This window comes from Triticum aestivum, chromosome 3D (genome assembly GCF_018294505.1).
Source record: "Triticum aestivum cultivar Chinese Spring chromosome 3D, IWGSC CS RefSeq v2.1, whole genome shotgun sequence".
NCBI classification, from domain to species: domain Eukaryota; kingdom Viridiplantae; phylum Streptophyta; class Magnoliopsida; order Poales; family Poaceae; genus Triticum; species Triticum aestivum.
In genome coordinates, this window is record NC_057802.1 from 488103704 (window position 1) to 488125687 (window position 21984).

At 44.4% G+C, this 21984-nt stretch overlaps 1 protein-coding gene across 1 annotated transcript; it reads left to right on the top strand.

Moving 5' to 3' along the window:
• The first annotated feature begins 5964 nt into the window (after positions 1-5964).
• LOC123079896 (peroxisome biogenesis protein 7) lies at positions 5965-7080 on the top strand. Its single transcript, XM_044502726.1, has one exon. It carries the CDS (start codon positions 6019-6021, stop codon positions 6970-6972), a length of 954 nt encoding a protein of 317 aa, XP_044358661.1. The 5' UTR covers positions 5965-6018; the 3' UTR covers positions 6973-7080.
• The last annotated feature ends 14904 nt before the right edge of the window (positions 7081-21984 follow it).

The window sequence follows — 21984 nt, forward strand, 5'->3', positions numbered from 1 at the left end:
GCAACAACAATAGTAACGGTAACAGTGATAGCAATGATTTTGTAGCAAGTGCAATAGTAACAATAGTAGTAGTAACTTAGCAAGAACAATATGAGAGAAACTCGTAGGCATTGGATCGGTGAATTCGTTGGATAATATTCATCATATAACAGTCATAATCTAGGGCGATACGGCACTAGCTCCAGTTCATAAATATAATGTAGGCATGTATTCCGTAAATAGTCATACGTGCTTATGGAAAGAACTTGCATGACATATTTTGTCCTACCCTCCCGCGGCAGCGGGGTCCTATCGGAAACTAAGGGATATTAATGCCTCCTTTTAATAGAGAACCGGAACAAACCATTAACACACGGTGAATACATGAACTCCTCAAACTACGGTCATCACCGGGAAGTGTCCCGACTTCTGTCACTTCGGGTTTGCCGGATCATAACACGTAGTAGGTGACTATAACTTGCAAGATCAAATCTAGAACATAGATATAACGGTGATAACATAAATGATTCAGATCTGAAATAATGGCACCCGAGCCCAAAGTGACAAGCATTAAGCATGGCAAAGTCATAGCAACATCAATCTCAGAACATAATGGATACTAGGGATCAAGCCCTAACAAAACTAACTCGATTACATGATGAATCTCATCCAACTCCTCACCGACCAGCGAGCCTACGAAGGAATTACTCACTCCCGGTGGGGAGCATCATGGAATTGGCGATGGAGAAGAGTTGGTGATGACGAAGATCCAAGATCCCCCTCTCCGGAGCCCCAAACAGACTCCAGATCAGGCCTCCCGATGAAGAACAGGAGGTGGTGGCGGCTCCGTCTCGTGAAACGCGATAATTCTTTCTCCTCGATTTGTTTCTCCAAATATGTGATTTTATAGTATCAGGGTTGGAGTCTGCGGGGCCACCAGCTGGGGACAACCCACCTGGGCGAACCAGGCAGCAAGCCTGGTAAGCTATCTCAAAAAACCCACCTGGGCGCGCCTGGAGTGGGGGGGTGCCTTGGTGGGTTGTGCCCACCCAGGTGCCCCCCTCCGGTGGTTCTTGGCTCCAGAAATTCTTATTTATTGAATAAAAAATCCTTGCAAAGTTTCGTGCCAGTCCGAGAACTTTTATTTTTGCACGAAAACAACACCATGGTAGTTATGCTGAAAACAGCATCAGTCCGGGTTAGTTTCATTCAAATCATGCAAATTAGAGTCCAAAACAAGAGGAAAAGCGTTAGAAAAAGTAGATACGTTGGAGACGTCTCAGGTACGTAGACACACTCTCCCCTCGCGTTGCTATGCATCTCCATGGATAGATCTTGCGTGTGCGTAGATTTTTTTTGTTTTCCATGCAACGTTTCCCAACATGTATCACCATCTCTTCGCCGAACTAGTGCACCTATACAAATTACCATTGTATTTGGTGTGTTGGGTACACAAAAGACTTTTTATTATTTGGTTGCAGGGTTGTTTGAGAGAGACCATCTTCATCCTACGCCCCCACGGATTGATAAACCTTAGGTCATCCACGTGAGGGAAAATTGCTATTGTCCTATAAAACCCTGCGCTTGGAGGCCCAACACGTGTCTACAAGAATAAAGTTGCGTAGTAGACATCACTGCACGGCTATCACCACTCCCCCTCTCCCACTCCTTCTACTCATTTTTCTGTGGCAATGATGGTGTCTTGGACAAGGGGTACTCACCATGTGGTCTCCCGGCCAGGAGGGCCATGCCGAGGACCCCTTGACGATTAATTATTGGGCTTCTTTGGGCAGCCCATGACATATACAAGGAAGATTCCAGAAGACTTGGCGCACAAGACGAGGACTCTTCTAAATCCTAGGCCTACGGTGCATTATACAAACCGAGGCTAGGCTAATCGATAGAACATATTCGACAGATGAGATTCATTCAGACATACGATCTCGAGGCGGATCAACCTGTACTCTGTACCCACCCACAGTCAATAAAATACAAGTAGGACGTAGGGTTTTACCTCTTCGAGACAGCTCAAACCTGGGTAAATATCGTGTCCCTCTGTTTGTCATGTTACCATCTAGCAAAGACCACCAGCTCGGGACCCCTACCTATGCCAGATTTAGCTCCGTCAGGAGGCACACGATCGAGCCCCTCGGCCTTTGCCCCTTTCCTTACTCCTTCCACCGTCGCTCTATCGTTCGTTCCCCTCCTCTGCCCGCCCCAGCCCCCATGTGTAGCCTAGACCCTCATCTTCGATGGTGCCGCACATTCCCAACCACCCGACCTCCTTTCATGTCGCCCTTTTTCCGCTGCATGCCCAGGCCTCTCAGTCGTCCTCTCCCACCGGATTTAGCCTACCTATCTTATTCCCGCCCTTCGGTTCCTTCCGAGGGTGCCTTGCTCATGTTCCTCCCGTCTCCAAATCCTCACTTTCCCTCGCTCTGTTCCTCCCCTCCTCCTTCACTTGCTAATCATGGGTCTGATTATGTGCAGGTTTATCTCCACGAGGAGGTATTGAACGTTGGTGGATGAACAAATGTACTGTATTTGTTAGATTGTGTGACTTTGATGCAGTGTGGGAACGTTGGTGAATTTGATGCACCGTGAGAGTTCAGAACGTTGATGCTCTTTGAGGAGGAGGTGGTGAACAGATGCATGCTTGTGTGAGATGGTGGTGAACGTTGTATTATTAGAATGAATCATCTGTGTATAGATTGACTGACGCATGGCTATTTTCATGAATTGAGATTGTTGTTTTGAGGCATGTAAAACAAAGTATCATCTTCATACTAATGTTACTATGCAATCCCTTAATTTGTCATAAACAACATTTGATATTGAAACCTTACTGTGATTCCATAAGCCAATTAAATGAACAACCAGACAATTGAATTTGTATCCATGGCCATTAAGACGGTTTCCTTGTCGAATTGTTATTCCACCCAATTCAATACGAAGCCCTTCAACACACAAACATCCAAAGACAACATTAATGGAAGGGAAACACTTTGTATCTATGGTCTGATACATTCCAATCGTCAGACCAAAGCAACACCGTTGATTCATTTTGCATCACACGGTTGAGAGCTCCCAGCATATCTCCTTCCAACATCCCTTGTTTCACGCCCCCACCTTCTCTAATTAATTGTGCGGCTACCGTATATGTCGCTCCCTAATTAATCGAGCTATTTTTCGTCTCCATGGCTCCCGATCCACCATGCTGCGTCGCCGCCGATCTCTCGATCCACATTGCGGCCCCAGTTCTTCTCCTCCAGTGTCGCGCCAGTTCTTCTCCAACACCCCAACCGAATGTGGGCACCATTCCACATCGCTCGGGCGCCACCGCTCTGTAGCATCCCCTCTGCCCATCTCCAGCAGGGTTGGCCGCCTGTGTGGTTGCCTTATCATGCAGCCTAGAGGTTCATTAGATGGGCAGGAGGATCAACAACCATAAGGATCATTGGGTGTCCCTTCTCGACGGCTTTTCCCCTCATTCACTAGCTCTGTTTGGATTCGGTTGCAGACTTGCAGGACCAACGATTGCATGGTTCGCGGGTACCTTCCTCCTCTAATCACCTAATTTTTACCAACTTTAAATTTGCGCAATACAAGCGAATAACTTTCTTAGTTTCAAATACAATGTGTATTGTGTATTGTTTGTTATATTGTTTATCTTGTTCAACTAAGTTCCGATTATTCTCATTTTAATAGTTTTTAGTTTCTACAATGCAACTTGGTTTCTATTACAGTATGTGCTGAGTACTCTCCTCTTCTAATTTTTGTGCTTCCGATTAATATGACTTATGTTGAGACATCACTCTTTTCATGCTTCCTACTAATTGAGCCTTGAAAATAATACTACATATGCTTCTTCTGTCTAGAAAGATTGCTTCCTTAGTTTAAACAAATTTTCATTGAATTTGATATGCAGTTGACCTGAACCCCTATCGGTGACAGTCTTTAGCTTATTTTCAGTGACAATCTTAGTTAATTTTTCATGTTCAGTTCTTCTATGCTTCAAATTAAGACGAGTCATATTGAGATCACACATTTGCATGCAATTCCTACTGATGGGGCTTCCAAATTTTACTTCATATGCTTACTTGGTTTTGATAAAGTGCTTCCGTACTTCATGCTTCTTGTTTTAGTTCTGTTGTTATTGTCATCGGTATCACTATTGTAATATGCATTGCCACTATATTACGTATGTTTCTTTGGTCTAGGTAGTTTGCTTCCATACTCCCTGTTTCTACCTTTTGTGTTTCTCTTATTCTTTTTTTAAACCATCTTTTACCGAAACACAACCTTTGTATGTTGTGACAGATCAACTCGTTGCTTCATGTAAGCCATGTTTCCTACTTTTGCATATGTTCCCTACAACATTGAATTTTCTCAACATCTGAATTTTATAAGCTTCTATTGCCTATCATGTATGTTTTGACCGATTCAATCGCTGCTTCATGTAAGCTATGGTTCCTACTTTTATATTTCATATATGTTTCTATAGCAATGCAATTTTTTTGTGCATCTCAGTTTTTTATGCTTCCACCATGTATGTTCTCATAGATCAAATTGTTGCTTTATTAAGCCACACTTAATTTATTTTTCTATGGTTCCAGAACTTATCATTTATGTTGTGATAGATCAAACTGCCACTTATTTTCATGTGTGCTTCTATTGTACATATGTTTTGCACCACACGATGCCGATCATGCACCATTGGTTTCTCAAACACCTTGTTTCATAATTTTCACAATGTTGGCAGAGTCGATCTAAAGGCGGTTGAGGAGGTGGCGGAGACAACGACTGAGGCCCTCCCTGAGGATGTGCTTGCCCGCGTAGTGTATGCCATCTTGCATCACCATGAAAGTAACCAAGATATCGCCATGTCGCAGTTAATCGCTGAACGTCCCGGCTGCATGCTGCCATCACAGCGGATACAATTTTCATTCAGTGATATTTCGCCCTTGCTTCACATCCATCTTAGGCATGGACCTTGTATCAGATTTCGCTATTTTTTGTTGTTGTATTGTATAAGGATTTTGTTGCATGGAAGCATATCATTTTTCGCTGGAAGCAAACTTTCTTTTATTGAGAAAAGAAATTAAATTTTGTCTATAGAAGAAAAATTAAATTGCAACGGAAGCAAATATTCTAACCGACGTGAACAAGAAGTAAAATAAACATTTATAATGGAAATTAATTTCTATTAGATGGAAATAAATTTGATTCTGTTTGAAGCAAATAATTGAGTCGGTGGAAACAATTCTTTGGTCGCATGAAACATAACAAAATACACCGGACAAAACTTCTAACATGAAATACTCTCGAACAATTGTAATATGACCGAAGCAATCTACAGTTTTTGTGCAACCATATGGAAGAAATTTGATCGAAACAAATAAAAAGACAGTCCAAAACAAGAATGGAAAGCAAACTAAAGTTCGGAAGCAAAGATCCTCACGATTGAAAATAGGAAAGGAAGCAAACAAAAATAATCCTCATACGGCTGAAAACTTCTTACGAAGCAAAGAAAATTTTAGGAAGCAAAGAAAATTTTGTGAAGCAACAATCCTGTTTAGGAAGCAATAGTCCTCACAATTGGAAACAAATAAGGAAGCAACGATCCTGATTAGGAAGCAATGGTATTCATGATTGGATAAAATATCTTTAATTAACCATGCCTGGATTTGGGGAAGAAGTTGTTATAGGAAATAATATAATGGCAATTAATGCAAAAGCATGCATGCAAACTAGTATAACTCACGCGGGGGAGTTTTCCTAGCAGATCCAACGACGTGTGTGCTTCCAATCGGATGGCCACAGACTAGTCTGATAAGTAGCAAAAAATCAGTAGTCTGATGTGACTTCCTTAATGGAATTGCGGTTCCAACTAAAAAAAAAGGATTTCTTTATAATAAAAAAAATCCGGGAAACCCCGTGAAGAAAACGCAAAGGCAGAGTCTCCGCAAGTCAGTCCTCCCACCCCCCACCCCACATCTATCCCCGCCCCGCCCGTCCCGGATCCACACCGCCGCCGCGATGCCGTCGTTCAAGGCCCCGGCGCCGGGCTTCTCCGTCCGCTTCAGCCCGTTCCACGAGCATCGCCTCCTCGCTGCCACCTCGCAGCACTTCGGCCTCGTCGGCAACGGCCACCTCCTGGTTCTCGACCTCTCCGCCGCCGGGCCCGGCCTCACCCCGCTCTTCTCCTTCCCCACCTCCGACGCGCTCTTCGACTGCGCGTGGTCCGAGTCCCACGACTCCCTCTGCGCCGCCGCGTCGGGGGACGGCTCCGTCCGGCTCTTCGACGTCACGCTGCCGCCGGCGCAGAACCCCGTCCGCCTCCTCCGGGAGCACGCGCGGGAGGTCCACGGGATCGACTGGAACCCCGTCCGCCGCGACGCCTTCCTCTCCGCCTCCTGGGACGACACCCTCAAGCTCTGGTCCCCCGACCGGCCCGCCTCCGTGCGCACCTTCCGCGGCCACGAGTACTGCGTCTACGCCGCCGCGTGGTCGGCCCGGCACCCGGACGTCTTCGCGTCGGCGTCCGGCGACCACACGGCCCGCGTCTGGGACGTGCGGGAGCCGGGGCCGACCCTCGTCATCCCGGCCCACGACCACGAGGTGCTCTCCCTCGACTGGGACAAGTACGACCCGTCCATCCTGGCCACCGGCTCCGTCGACAAGTCGATCCGCATCTGGGACGTCCGCTCGCCGCAGGCGCCCCTCGCCCAGCTCGCGGGGCACGGCTACGCCGTCAAGCGCGTCAAGTTCTCGCCGCACCGGCAGGGCATGCTCATGTCCTGCTCCTACGACATGACGGTCTGCATGTGGGATTACCGGAAAGAGGACGCCCTGCTGCAAAGGTACGGCCACCACACCGAGTTCGTAGCCGGGATCGACATGAGCGTGCTCACCGACGGGCTGCTCGCCAGCACCGGCTGGGATGAGATGATCTACGTTTGGCCATTTGGGAGTGATCCGAGAGCAATGTAACACAACATGTTTTGGTGATCTGTATCATGTCTGTTGAATCGATCTTACATTGGTTGTGATACACATGGAATGGAATGGAAGTAAACACCTGGTGAGTTGAAGTTGGAATAATGCTAAAGTACCATTGTTTGCTTCACAAACTGGTTAAGTTTTTTATGTGTTGAGTTGGACTGCCCCTCCCATACATTGCAGCCTGCTATTGCTAGCTTGTTTAGATATTTCGTGTTGCTATTGCTAGTATGTTGCCAAAGTAAGCACAAGGTTTTCTTTGGGCTTCTGATCAACAACAGACTGAATACCAGAGAGCTTCTTCTGACAAAACAATTCCACATTGAAGATTGCAACTGCCCTATGTGTGGACTGTACACTCTAGAAACCTGAGGCCACCTTTTCTTCAAATGACATTTTGCATCGATTTGCTGGAGATATTATGTCCTGGACTCCCGGTTGCATCAATTTTGCATCAATGTCATTTCGCTGGAGAACTATCGAGCATTTCAGTGATCTGATAGGGGTGCCTTTCTTCCTAGAATTATTCATTTTGACTTGCTGGGCTTTCTGGACTGCAAGAAATGATTTCATCTTCCGGAACATTCAGGGAAACCTCCACAAACGCAGAAGGAAATTTAAAGAGGAAATCAAGCTGCTGGTTCACAGAGCTAATAGGAAAGCATACTTTCAGTTTCCAACTGGGTCTCTGCTTTCCATTAACTCGGTGGATTCACTCCTAAATTAGGTTATGTTTGGTACATACATAGAGTAGGCTCTCATTTCTTTTGCCTGTAATTTATATGGGGCATGCTACGCATCGGTGTTGTTGCGGAAGGAAATTTTGCAACATGGGTGTTGTTATGGAAGGAAAGTTTGCAACATGGGTGTTGTTGCGGAAGGAAATTTTGCAACATAGATGGTGTTGCAGAAAAAAATTAGAGAAATTTCTGTCTTCACTTTTTTTGCAATATGGGTGTTGTTGTGGAAGAAAATTTTGCAACACGGATGATGTTGCAGAAAAAATTTGCATACTTTTTTCTCCATCTTCATTTTCTTACAACATGGGTGCTATTGCGGAAAGAAATCTTGTAACACATATGATGTTCAGATGTTGCAGATCTTTTTTACAAAAATAGGAGGAGGTGGCGGACGGTCGTGTGCTACAGGCTGAAATGAAGCATTTCCCAATTCATATGCCGAAGAAGTCAATATAAATACATGCAGTGGGAGTAATCCCTCTGTTTTTCTGTCATTTTTTCTATGACCATGTTAGGAAAAAGGTGTAGATCTGGATAGCGCCACCGGAGAATAGAACAAATACGAGAAAAGCAACAACCATGTCGCCCACACACACATCCTTGTTGTTGTAGTAGCCACTCGGTACATGTTCGGGGGAGAATCTGAATCCACGAGGGCTGTGTTGCGACCTTTGGAAGCTTCTAGACAACACCAAACCGTCTAGGGATCCTCACAATCCCATAAATAACAAACAATACCAAACTTGGTGAAATCACAAATCTAGTGTCCCTTTTTTACTTTTCTTCCCAACAAATCTAAGTTTGGTTGGCTGGAGAGGGGATGGGATCTCATAGTGGTCAACAGTCATGGTTTTCATATATCTTACTGACCCCCGTCTTTAGGGGTTTTAGCACAAAAACGTTAGTTGTTTATAGGATATGTACGTGGTATGAATCCCACTCTTGTTCCTTGCACAAGTGGTCTAAATGGTATGGTGTTCCTATTCGACTAGATGATATGCAAATAATCAATTATATGCAAACATACCGTACAGATTGGAACACATTGTCTTCTTCTATCCTTATTAAATTGTGTGCGCGCGTGTGTGTTTACAATCACATTGGTTTCATTTCATTGTGGCTAAAACATATCCATACAACCACGAATACTATTAGCCCCCATAATCACATATCGTTATTACCAAAATCCGCCTAACTATACCAAACAAAGGATTATGAATAAAATGGCACATCCCATATTTTACCTCAACACAACTTCCTCCTCTAAGCTTCCATTCTCCTCCTGAATAGTTGTCAAACACATTGGAAGTGCACCGCTAACAAAAGTTCCACCAACAATAGGGCGACCTTCGACCCTACATTGGTTCTTAGCTGAGGGAAATACTTATCTCTACTATGCAGCATCACCCTTTCCTCTTGAAGGGAAAAACCAACACAAGCTCAAGAAGTAGTACTATACTGTGTGCACCATGGGTTAGGGCGGCGTTTATTGGGGTAGGGGTCGGTGATTTGGGTGGAAGGTGTCATGCCGGTGGTCGGGGCATGTGGGATGTAGAAGGAGAAGGAGGAGGATGGGGGTCAGGTGTGGATTACCTGCCTGGATCGACGAGGCCGAGCAGCGTGAAGGAGGGTTGCCGGCGAGGAGGCAGTCCTGCAAGCAAGGAGTGAAGGTTTGAACTTGGAAAGGAAGGCGGAAACAGGAGAAATGTGGCTTTTGGTAAGGGGGAGGGGGTGGGGAGGTAGATATTTCTACGGAAGCCGAAAATTTGGCTCAGTGTGATTGCTTGTATCTGCGTTGGTATTTTCCCGAAGAGGAGAGGATGATGCAGCACAACAACGGTAAGTATTTTCCTCAGTTGTGAAACCAAGGTTATCAATCCAGTAGAAGAACCAAGCAACACTATGTAAACAGCACCTGCACACAAATAAAAATACTTGCAACCCAACGCGTAAGAGGGGTTGTCAATCCCTCCTCGGTATTGAGATAGATTAATTGTATGAGATTGGATAAATAGATCTAGCGAAAACACAAAATAAAATAAAGAAAGAAAAACTGCAACAAGGTATTTTTGGGTTTTTGGAATAATAGATCTAAAAACAATATGATAGAAAATAGACCCGAGGGCCATAGATTTCACTGGTGGCTTCTCTCGAGAAAATAACATACGGTAGGTAAATAAATTACTGTTGGGCAATTGATAGAAGAGCAAATAATTATGACGATATCCAAGGCAATGATCATGTATATAGGCATCACGTCCAAGATTAGTAGACCGACATCTGCCTGCATCTACTACTATTACTCCACACATCGACCACTATCCAGCATGCATCTAGTGTATTAAGTTCATGGAGAAACGGAGTAATACAATAAGAACAATGACATGATGTAGACAAGATCTATTCATGTAGGAATTAGACCCCGTCTTTTTATCCTTAATAGTAATGATACATGCGTGCATCGCTACCCCTTCTGTCACTGGGTGAGAACACCGCAAGATCGAACCCATCACAAAGCACCTCTTCGCATTGCAAGAAAAATCAATCTAGTTGGCCAAACCAAACCAAACCAAAGTTTCGGAGAAGAAATACGAGGCTATAATAATCATGCATATAAGAGATCAAACAAGACGCAAATAATATTCATAGATAGAACTGATCATAAACTCACAATTCATCGGATCCCAACAAACACACCGCAAAAAGTCATCACATTAAATAGATCTCTAAGAACATCGAGGAGAACATTGTATTGAGAATAAAAAAGAGAGAAGAAGCCATCCAGCTACTACCTACGGACCCGTAGGTCTGTGGTAAACTACTCACGCATCATCAGAGGAGCACCAATGAGGATGATGAACCCCTTCGTGATCGTGTTCCCCTCTGGCAAGGTGCCAGGAAAGGGCTCTAGATTGGATCTCGTGGTTCTGGAACTTGCGGCGTGTGGAATTGTGTTTCGTTGACTACCCTAGGGTTTTTGGAATATTTGGGTACTTATAGAGTTGAGAGGCGGTGGAAAGGACCTCCGTGGGCCCCACCACCCATCAGGGCACGTCAGGGGCCTCTGGCGCCCAAGTGGGTGGTGGGCCCCACGGGCCTTCCCTCGTGCATTTCCTTCGCTCCCAAGTTGTCTTCTAGGCAAAAAAAGTCTCCAAAAAGTTTCACTGTGTTTGGACTATGTTTGACATGGATATTCTGTGAAGTAAAAGACAAGCAAAAAAAAGCAACTGGCATTGGGCACTATGTCAATAGGTTAGTCCCAGAAAATGATATAAAGTTGCTATAAAATGAATGTAAAATTATAGATACGTTGGAGACGTATCAGCATCCCCAAGCTTAATTCCTACTCGTCCTCGAGTAGGTAAATGATAAAAATAGAATTTTTGATGTGAAATGCTGCCTAACATGTTCATCACATATTCTTTTCTTTTGTAGCATGGACATTTGGACTTTTAGATGGTTCAAAGTAATAGTCCATAATTGACATGAAGACTTCAATACTCAAGCATATCAACAAGCAACCATGTATTTCAAAATATCAACACTAAAGAAAGATATCCCTAACCCATCATGCTCAATCATTGATCCATTCATGAAACACACTCGAATATTAGCTACATCCAATGCACAAGTATGATCATAGTGCTCCCTAGTTGGTGCTTTATAAGAGAAGATGGAGACTCAAATAAAAGTAAAAATTGCATAAAAGTAAATAGATAGGCCCTTCGCAGAGGGAAGCAGAGATTTGTAGAGTTGCCAGAGCTCAGAGCTTAAATTGAGAGATGAAATATTTTGAGAGGCATGCTTTTCCCCTCAACGGAAACGACCGAGTAATTCCCAATACTTTCCATGCTAGATACATCATAGGAGGTTCCCAAACATAAAATAAAGTTTATTCCTTTTTCCTCCATTCTTTCACAATACATGGCTAGCCGTATCCACGGGTGCCTTCCATACCAACACTTTCCAAGGAATTTATTATTTGACACCACAAAGTAAATTTCTTTTTCATTTCGGGACTCGACATCCCTATTACCGCCACACTATCGTGCAATGACAAGTGAATAAACACTCATCTTGAGAATAACAAATCTAGCATGGAAAAATATTGGCCACCCCCTCCCGCTTCATGAGCGGTACGGGCACACAAAAAGGAAATTCATTTTGAAAATTAGAGTTGGCACATACAAATCTACTTGGAACGGCACGGAAATACCGCATATAGGTAGATATGTTGGACTCATATGGAACAACTAGGTTTAAGGATTTTGGATGCACAAGTAGTATTCCCACTTAGTGCAAGGAAAGGCTAGCAAATAGATTGAGAAGCAACCAACCAAGAAAAAACAATCATTAACGAGCATTAAGCATAACTAACACCGAATAATGCACCACAAGTAGGTTGTAATTACATTGCTTAACTATTGACTTTCGTGCTTGCATAGGGAATCACAAAACTTAACACCAATATTCTTACTAAAGCATAATTACTCACCAACATGGCTCACATATTACTATCATCATATCTCAAAACTATTACAAAGAATCAAGTTTATAATGTCCAATGATCTTCATGAAAGTTTTTATTATATCTCTCTTGGATATCTATCACTTTGGGACTAATTTTATATATTACCATTGCTTATAACAAGCTCAAACAAATTTAAGTGAAGAACATGAGCATAGAAATTTTCATCTCTCAAAATAATATAAGTGAAGCATGAGAGAATTTCTTCAAAAATTTACTCTCAAACTAGTAATCTGCCCGTGCGTTGCTACGGAATAAAAAAGATGTATAGGAATATATTACTCCCTCCGTTCACTTTTGTAAGTCATTTCATGTTGGAAATATGCCCTAGAGGCAATAATAAATTGGTTATTATTATATTTCCTTGTTCATGATAATCGTTTATTATCCATGCTAGAATTGTATTGATTGGAAACTCAGATACATGTGTGGATACATAGACAACACCATGTCCCTAGTAAGCCTCTAGTTGACTAGCTCGTTGATCAATAGATGGTTACGGTTTCCTGACCATGGACATTGGATGTCGTTGATAACGGGATCACATCATTAGGAGAATGATGTGATGGACAAGACCCAATCCTAAGCCTAGCACAAGATCGTGTAGTTCGTTTGCTAAGAGCTTTTCTAATGTCAAGTATCATTTCCTTAGACCATGAGATTGTGCAACTCCCGGATACCGTAGGAATGCTTTGGGTGTACCAAACGTCACAACGTAACTGGGTGGCTATAAAGGTGCACTACAGGTATCTCCGAAAGTGTCTGTTGGGTTGGCACGAATCGAGACTGGGATTTGTCACTCCGTGTAAACGGAGAGGTATCTCTGGGCCCACTCGGTAGGATATCATCATAATGTGCACAATGTGACCAAGGAGTTGATCACGGGATGATGTGTTACGGAACGAGTAAAGAGACTTGCCGGTAACGAGATTGAACAAGGTATCGGGATACCGACGATCGAATCTCGGGCAAGTAACATACCGATAGACAAAGGGAATTGTATACGGGATTGATTGAATCCTCGACATCGTGGTTCATCCGATGAGATCATCGAGGAGCATGTGGGAGCCAACATGGGTATCCAGATCCCGCTGTTGGTTATTGACCGGAGAGTCGTCTTGGTCATGTCTGCATGTCTCCCGAACCCGTAGGGTCTACACACTTAAGGTTCGGTGACGCTAGGGTTATAGAGATATTAGTATGCGGTAACCCGAAAGTTGTTCGGAGTCCCGGAATGGTCCGGAGGTAAAGATTTATATATGGGAAGTCTTATTTTGGTCGCCGGAAAAGTTTCACACTTTATCGGTATTGTACCGGGAGTGCCGAAAGGGGTCCGGGGGTCCACCAAGGGGGTCCACCAGCCCCGGGGGGCCACATGGGCTGTAGGGGGTGCGCCTTGGCCTATATGGGCCAAGGGCACCAGCCCCAAGAGGCCCATGCGCCAAGAGATAAGAAAAAAAGGGAGAGTCCTAAAGGGGGAAGGCACCTCCGAGGTGCCTTGGGGAGGAAGGACTCCTCCCTGGCCGCACCCTTCCTTGGAGGAAGGGCCAAGGCTGCGCCCCCCCCTCTCCCTTGGCCCTATATATAGTGGGGGGAAGGGAGGGCAGCAACATCTAAGCCCTGGCGCCTCCCTCTCCCTCCCGTGACACACCTCCCTTCTCCCGCAGCGCTTGGCGAAGCCCTGTTGGAATCCCGCTACTTCCACCACCACGCCGTCGTGCTGCTGGATCTCCATCAACCTCTCCTCCCCCCTTGCTGGATCAAGAAGGAGGAGACGTCGCTGCTCCGTACGTGTGTTGAACGCGGAGGTGCCGTCCGTTCGGCGCTAGGATCATCGGTGATTTGGATCACGACGAGTACGACTCCATCAACCCCGTTCTCTTGAACGCTTCCGCTCGCGATCTACAAGGGTATGTAGATGCACTCCTTCCCTCTCGTTGCTAGTAAACTCCATAGATTGATCTTGGTGATGCGTAGAAAATTTTGAATTTCTGCTACGTTCCCCAACAGTGGCATCATGAGCTAGGTCTATGCGTAGTTTCTATGCACGAGTAGAACACAAAGTAGTTGTGGGCGTCGATGTTGTCAATTTACTTGCCGTTACTAGTCTTATCTTGTTTTGGCGGCATTGTGGGATGAAGCGGCCCGGACCGACCTTACACGTACGCTTACGTGAGACAGGTTCCACCGACTGACATGCACTAGTTGCATAAGGTGGCTAGCGGGTGTCTGTCTCTCCCACTTTAGTCGGAACGGATTCGATGAAAAGGGTCCTTATGAAGGGTAAATAGAAATTGGCATATCACGTTGTGGTTTTACGTAGGTAAGAAACGTTCTTGCTAGAAACCTATACAAGCCACGTAAAAACTTGCAACAACAATTAGAGGACGTCTAACTTGTTTTTGCAGCATGTGCTATGTGATGTGATATGGCCAGAAGATGTGATGAATGATATATGTGATGTATGAGATTGATCATATTCTTGTAATAGGAATCACGACTTGCATGTCGATGAGTATGACAACCGGCAGGAGCCATAGGAGTTGTCTTTATTTTTTGTATGACCTGCGTGTCATTGAATAACGCCATGTAAATTACTTTACTTTATTGCTAAGCGCGTTAGCCATAGAAGTAGAAGTAATCGTTGGCGTGACAACTTCATGAAGACACAATGATGGAGATCATGATGATGGGGATCATGGTGTCATGCCGGTGACAAAGATGATCATGGTGCTCCGAAGATGGAGATCAAAGGAGCAAAATGATATTGGCCATATCATGTCACTATTTGATTGCATGTGATGTTTATCATGTTATGCATCTTATTTGCTTAGAACGACGGTAGTAAGTAAGATGATCCCTTATAATAATTTCAAGAAAGTGTTCCCCCTAACTGTGCACCGTTGCGAAGGTTCGTTGTTTCGAAGCACCACGTGATGATCGGGTGTGATAGATTCTAACGTTCGAATACAACGGGTGTTGTCGAGCCTAGCATGTACAGACATGGCCTCGGAACACATGCAAAACACTTAGGTTGACTTGACGAGCCTAGCATGTACAGACATGGCCTCGGAACACAAGAGACCGAAAGGTCGAACATGAGTCGTATAGTAGATGTGATCAACATGGAGATGTTCGCCGATGATAACTAGTCCGTCTCACGTGATGATCGGACACGGCCTAGTTTGACTCGGATCATGTATCACTTAGATGACTAGAGGGATGTCTATCTGAGTGGGAGTTCAATAATCAGATGAACTTCATTATCATGAACATAGTAAAAAAGGTCTTTGAAAATTATGTCATAGCTTGCGCTTTAGTTCTACTGTTTAAGATATGTTCCTAGAGAAAATTTAGTTGAAAGTTGGTAGTAGCAATTATGCGGACTGGGTCCGTGAACTGAGGATTGTCCTCACTGCTGCACAGAAGGCTTATCTCCTTAATGCACCGCTCGGTGTGCTGAACCTCAGCGTTGTCTGTAGATGTTACGGAACATCTGACATACACGTTTTGATAACTACGTGATAGTTCAGTGCGTAATGCTAACGGTTTAGAATTGTGGCACCAGAGACGTTTTTGAAACGTCGCAGAACATATGAGATGTTCCGAAAACTAAAATTGGGATTTCAGACTAGTGCCCACGTCAAGAGGTATGAGACCTCTGACAAGTTTCTTAAGCCTACAAACTAAGGGAGAAAAAGCTCAATCGTTGAGCATGTGCTCAGATTGTCTGAGTACTACAATCGCTTGAATCGAGTGGGAGTTGTCTTCCAGATGAGATAGTGATGGTTCTCCAAAGTCACTGCCACCAAGCTGCTAGAGCTTCGTGATGAACTATAACATATCAGGGATAGACATGATGATCCCTGAGCAACTCGCGATGTTTGACACCGCGAAAGTAGAAATCAAGTAGGAGCATCAATTGTTGATGGTTAGTAAAACCACTAGTTTCAAGAAGGGCACAGGCAACAAGGGATACTTCATGAAACGGCAAATCAGTTGCAGCTCTAGTGAAGAAAGCCAAGGTTGAACCCAAACCCGAGACTAAGTGCTTCTGTAATGAGGGGAACGGTCACTGAAGCGGAACTACCCTAGATACTTGGTAGATGAGAAGGCAGGCAAGGTCGACAGAAGTATATTGGATATACATTATATGAATGTGTACTTTACTAGTACTCCTAGCAGCACCAGGGTATTAGATACCGGTTCGGTTGCTAAGTGTTAGTAACTCGAAATAAAAGCTGCAGAATAAACGGAGACTAGCTAAAGGTGAGATGACGATATGTGTTGGAAGTGTTTCCAAGGTTGATGTGATCAAGCATCGCATGCTCCCTCTACCATCGAGATTGGTGTTAAACCCAAATAATTGTTATTTGGAGTTTGCATTGAGCATAAACATGATTGGATTATGTTTATCGCAATACGATTATTCATTTAAGGAGAATAATGGTTACTCTGTTTATTTGAATAATACCTTCAATGGTCTTGCACCCAAAATGAATCTCGATCGTAGTGATACACATGTTCATGCCAAAAGATATAAGATAGTAATGATAGTACCACATACTTGTGGCACTGCCACTTGAGTCATATTGGTATAGAACGCATGAAGAAGCTCCATGTAGATGGATCTTTGAACTCACTCGTTTTTGAAAAGATTGAGACATGCGAACCATGTCTATTGGTATATATGCATGAAGAAACTCCATGCAAATGGATCGTTTGGACTCACTTGATTTTGAATCACTTGAGACATGCAAATCATACCACATGGGCAAGATGACAGAAAGGCCTCGTTTTCAGTAAGATGGAACAAGAGAGCAACTTATTGGAAGTAATACATTTTGATGTATGCAGTCCAATGAGTGCTGAGGCATGCAGTGGATATCGTTATGTTCTTACTTCACAGATGATTTGAGTAGATGCTGAGTGTATTTACTTGATGAAACACAAGTCTGAATTATTGAAAGGTTCAAGTAATTTCAGAGTGAAGTTGAAGATCGTCGTGACAAGAGGATAAAATGTCTGTGATATGATCATAGAGATGAGTATCTGAGTTACGAGTTTGGCACACAATTAAGACATTGTGGAAAGTGTTTCACAATTAATACCGCCTGGAACACCATAGTGTGATGGTGTGTCCGAACATCATAACTGCACCCTATTGGATATGGCGCATACCATGATGTCTCTTATCGAATTACCACTGTCGTTTATGGGTTAGGCATTAGAGATAACCGCATTCACTTTAAAAGGGGCACCACGCAATTCCGTTGAGACGACACCGTTTAGAGAAACCTAAGTTGTCGTTTCTTAAAAGTTTGGGGCTGCAACGCTTATGTGAAAAAGTTTCAGGCTGATAAGCTCGAACCCAAAGCGGATAAATGCATCTTCATAAGAATACCCAAAATAGTTGGGTATACCTCCTATTTCAGATCCAGAAGCAAAGTGATTGTTTCTAGAAACGAGTCCTTTCTCGAGGAAAAGTTTCTTTCGAAAGAACTGAGTGGGAGGATGGTGGAGACTTGATGAGGTTATTGAACCATAACTTCAACTAGTGTGTAGCAGGGCACAGGAAGTTGTTCCTGTGGCACCTACACCAATTGAAGTGGAAGCTTATGATAGTGATCATGAAACTTCGGATCAAGTCACTACCAAACCTCGTAGGACGACGAGGATGCGTACTACTTCAGAGTAATGCGTGATCCTGTCTTGGAAGTCATGTTGCTAGACAACAATGAACCTACGAGCTATGGGGAAGCGATGGTGGGCCCGGATTCTGACAAATGGTTAGAAGCCATGAAATCCGAGATAAATGGATCTTTGAGAAGAAGACAGACGTGGACGGCAATGTTACTGTCTACGAAGCTCGACTTGTGGCAAAGAGTATTTTCACAAGTTCAAGGAGTTGACTACGATGAGATTTTCTCATCCGTAGCGATGCTTAAGTCCGTCGGAATCATGTTAGCATTAGCTGCATTTATGAAATCTGGCAGATGGATGTCAAAACAAGTTTTCTTACCAGTTTTCGTAAGGAAAGGTTGTATGTGATACAATCAGAAAGGTTTTGTCGATCCTAAGGATGCTAAAAGGTATGCTGGCTCCAGCGATCCTTCCATGGATTGGAGCAAGCATCTCGGAGTCAGAATATACGCTTTGATGGAGTGATCAAAGTTTTTGGGTTTATACAAAGTTTGTTAGAAACTTGTATTTACAATAAAGTGAGTGGGAGCGCTACAACATTTCTGATAAGTATATGTGAATGACATATTGTTGATCCGAAATGATGTAAAATTTCTGGAAAGCATAAAGGGTTGTTTGAAAGGAGTTTTTCAAAGGAAGACCTGGATAAAGCTGCTTACATATTGGGCATCAAGATCTATAGAGATAGATCAAGACGCCCGATGATACTTTCAAAGAACGCACACCTTGACATGATTTTGAAAGAGTTCAAAATAGATCAGCAAAGAAGGAGTTCTTGGCTGTGTTACAAGGTGTGAGTATTGAGTAAGACTCAAGACCTGACCACAACAGAAGAGAGAGAAAGGACGAAGGTCGTCCCCTATGCTTCAGACGTAGGCTCTACAGTATGCTATGCTGTGTACCGCACATGGAGTGTGCCTTGCCATGAGTTGGTCAAGGGGTACAATAGTGATCCGGGAAAGGATCACATGACAGCGGTCGAACTTATCCTTAGTATCTAGTGGACTAAGGAATTTTCTCGATTATGGAGGTGAAAAGGAGTTCGTCGTAAAGGGTTACGTCGATGCGAACTTTGACACTAATCCGGATGACTCTGAGTAGTAAACCGGATTCGTATAGTAGAGCAGATACTTGAAATGGCTCCAAGTAGCGTGTGGTAGCATCCACAAGATGACATAGATATTCGTAAAGCACACACGGATCTGAAAGGTTTAGACCCGTTGACTAATAACCTCTCTCACAAGCATAACATGATCAAACCAGAACTCATTGAGTGTTAATCACATAGTGATGTGAACTAGATTGGCGACTCTAGTAAACTCTTTGGATGTTGGTCACATGGTGATGTGACCTATGAGTGTTAATCACATGGTGATGTGGACTAGATTATTGACTCTAGTGCAAGTGGGAGACTGTTGGAAATATGCCCTAGAGGCAATAATAAATTGGTTATTATTATATTTCCTTGTTCATGATAATCGTTTATTATCCATGCTAGAATTGTATTGATTGGAAACTCAGATACATGTGTGGATACATAGACAACACCATGTCCCTAGTAAGCCTCTAGTTGACTAGCTCGTTGATCAATAGATGGTTACGGTTTCCTGACCATGGACATTGGATGTCGTTGATAACGGGATCACATCATTAGGAGAATGATGTGATGGACAAGACCCAATCCTAAGCCTAGCACAAGATCGTGTAGTTCGTTTGCTAAGAGCTTTTCTAATGTCAAGTATCATTTCCTTAGACCATGAGATTGTGCAACTCCCGGATACCGTAGGAATGCTTTGGGTGTACCAAACGTCACAACGTAACTGGGTGGCTATAAAGGTGCACTACAGGTATCTCCGAAAGTGTCTGTTGGGTTGGCACGAATCGAGACTGGGATTTGTCACTCCGTGTAAACGGAGAGGTATCTCTGGGCCCACTCGGTAGGATATCATCATAATGTGCACAATGTGACCAAGGAGTTGATCACGGGATGATGTGTTACGGAACGAGTAAAGAGACTTGCCGGTAACGAGATTGAACAAGGTATCGGGATACCGACGATCGAATCTCGGGCAAGTAACATACCGATAGACAAAGGGAATTGTATACGGGATTGATTGAATCCTCGACATCGTGGTTCATCCGATGAGATCATCGAGGAGCATGTGGGAGCCAACATGGGTATCCAGATCCCGCTGTTGGTTATTGACCGGAGAGTCGTCTTGGTCATGTCTGCATGTCTCCCGAACCCGTAGGGTCTACACACTTAAGGTTCGGTGACGCTAGGGTTATAGAGATATTAGTATGCGGTAACCCGAAAGTTGTTCGGAGTCCCGGAATGGTCCGGAGGTAAAGATTTATATATGGGAAGTCTTATTTTGGTCGCCGGAAAAGTTTCACACTTTATCGGTATTGTACCGGGAGTGCCGAAAGGGGTCCGGGGGTCCACCAAGGGGGTCCACCAGCCCCGGGGGGCCACATGGGCTGTAGGGGGTGCGCCTTGGCCTATATGGGCCAAGGGCACCAGCCCCAAGAGGCCCATGCGCCAAGAGATAAGAAAAAAAGGGAGAGTCCTAAAGGGGGAAGGCACCTCCGAGGTGCCTTGGGGAGGAAGGACTCCTCCCTGGCCGCACCCTTCCTTGGAGGAAGGGCCAAGGCTGCGCCCCCCCCTCTCCCTTGGCCCTATATATAGTGGGGGGAAGGGAGGGCAGCAACATCTAAGCCCTGGCGCCTCCCTCTCCCTCCCGTGACACACCTCCCTTCTCCCGCAGCGCTTGGCGAAGCCCTGTTGGAATCCCGCTACTTCCACCACCACGCCGTCGTGCTGCTGGATCTCCATCAACCTCTCCTCCCCCCTTGCTGGATCAAGAAGGAGGAGACGTCGCTGCTCCGTACGTGTGTTGAACGCGGAGGTGCCGTCCGTTCGGCGCTAGGATCATCGGTGATTTGGATCACGACGAGTACGACTCCATCAACCCCGTTCTCTTGAACGCTTCCGCTCGCGATCTACAAGGGTATGTAGATGCACTCCTTCCCTCTCGTTGCTAGTAAACTCCATAGATTGATCTTGGTGATGCGTAGAAAATTTTGAATTTCTGCTACGTTCCCCAACATTTCAGACAACTCAAAATGGGTTGTTTTGCACATTGTCTGAAATGTCTTCAAGGTCTTATAAAAATGAACAATACTCGTTGGGTTCTGTTTCTCTTAATTTGTTGTATCTCCTCTGCCATTCCCCCACATTTGTTCTCTCCGGTCACCAACTCTTCCTCTAGCCCCTCCATCACTTCCTCCAACTTTGATGAGTCTCATACGTGGATGTTTAGAGCTGAAGAATGGTGACACATTAAGTGACAACGTTGCTGGGTTTCACTTTTTAGATGCCACTTTCTTTGAACCCCTAAACACAAACACATATTATTTCTAGCCTCGATTTTTTTCCTCCCTAGCATTTTCCACCTTAGCCTTTTAGACACCTAATTTGTTTTGTCCCCCTTTACCATGGTGACAATTTCCATGCATATGGTTAAAAACATAAAAATCACATATGCTCTTAAATGCAATGGCAAAAAGTAATCTAGTGAGCTCTCTCTAAATCAAAAAGTCCAAGACAAAACTGGACACCATGTTCCGTGTACATGTACTGTAGATCAGTAGTGTAGTTCCTCTCTCTAGGAGATAAGGCCCCGGCCTGGTTCCCCGCCCTCCATTGGTTGCTCCAATGGCGGGGTGGTGGTGGGAACCCTGATTTTGCGTGTTTGACATGTAGTCAGGGTTAGAGTATGGTGTCATGGTGACGCAGCTTAGATGGCGGCGGCAGTGTTGCGTAGTAAGGACATTGATTAGCTGGTGGGTTAGTGTCATTGGCAACAAGATAGCAACCAACCAAGCTTCCAATGAGGTGCCAGGCAGTCGAAGAATGCACCAATGATCAATGATCAGGTTTGATAATATGCCAGGCAGTCGAAGAATGCACCAATGAGGTGCAGAGACATAATCCATCACAATCAGTTTCGCTATGAATGTAGAAACACA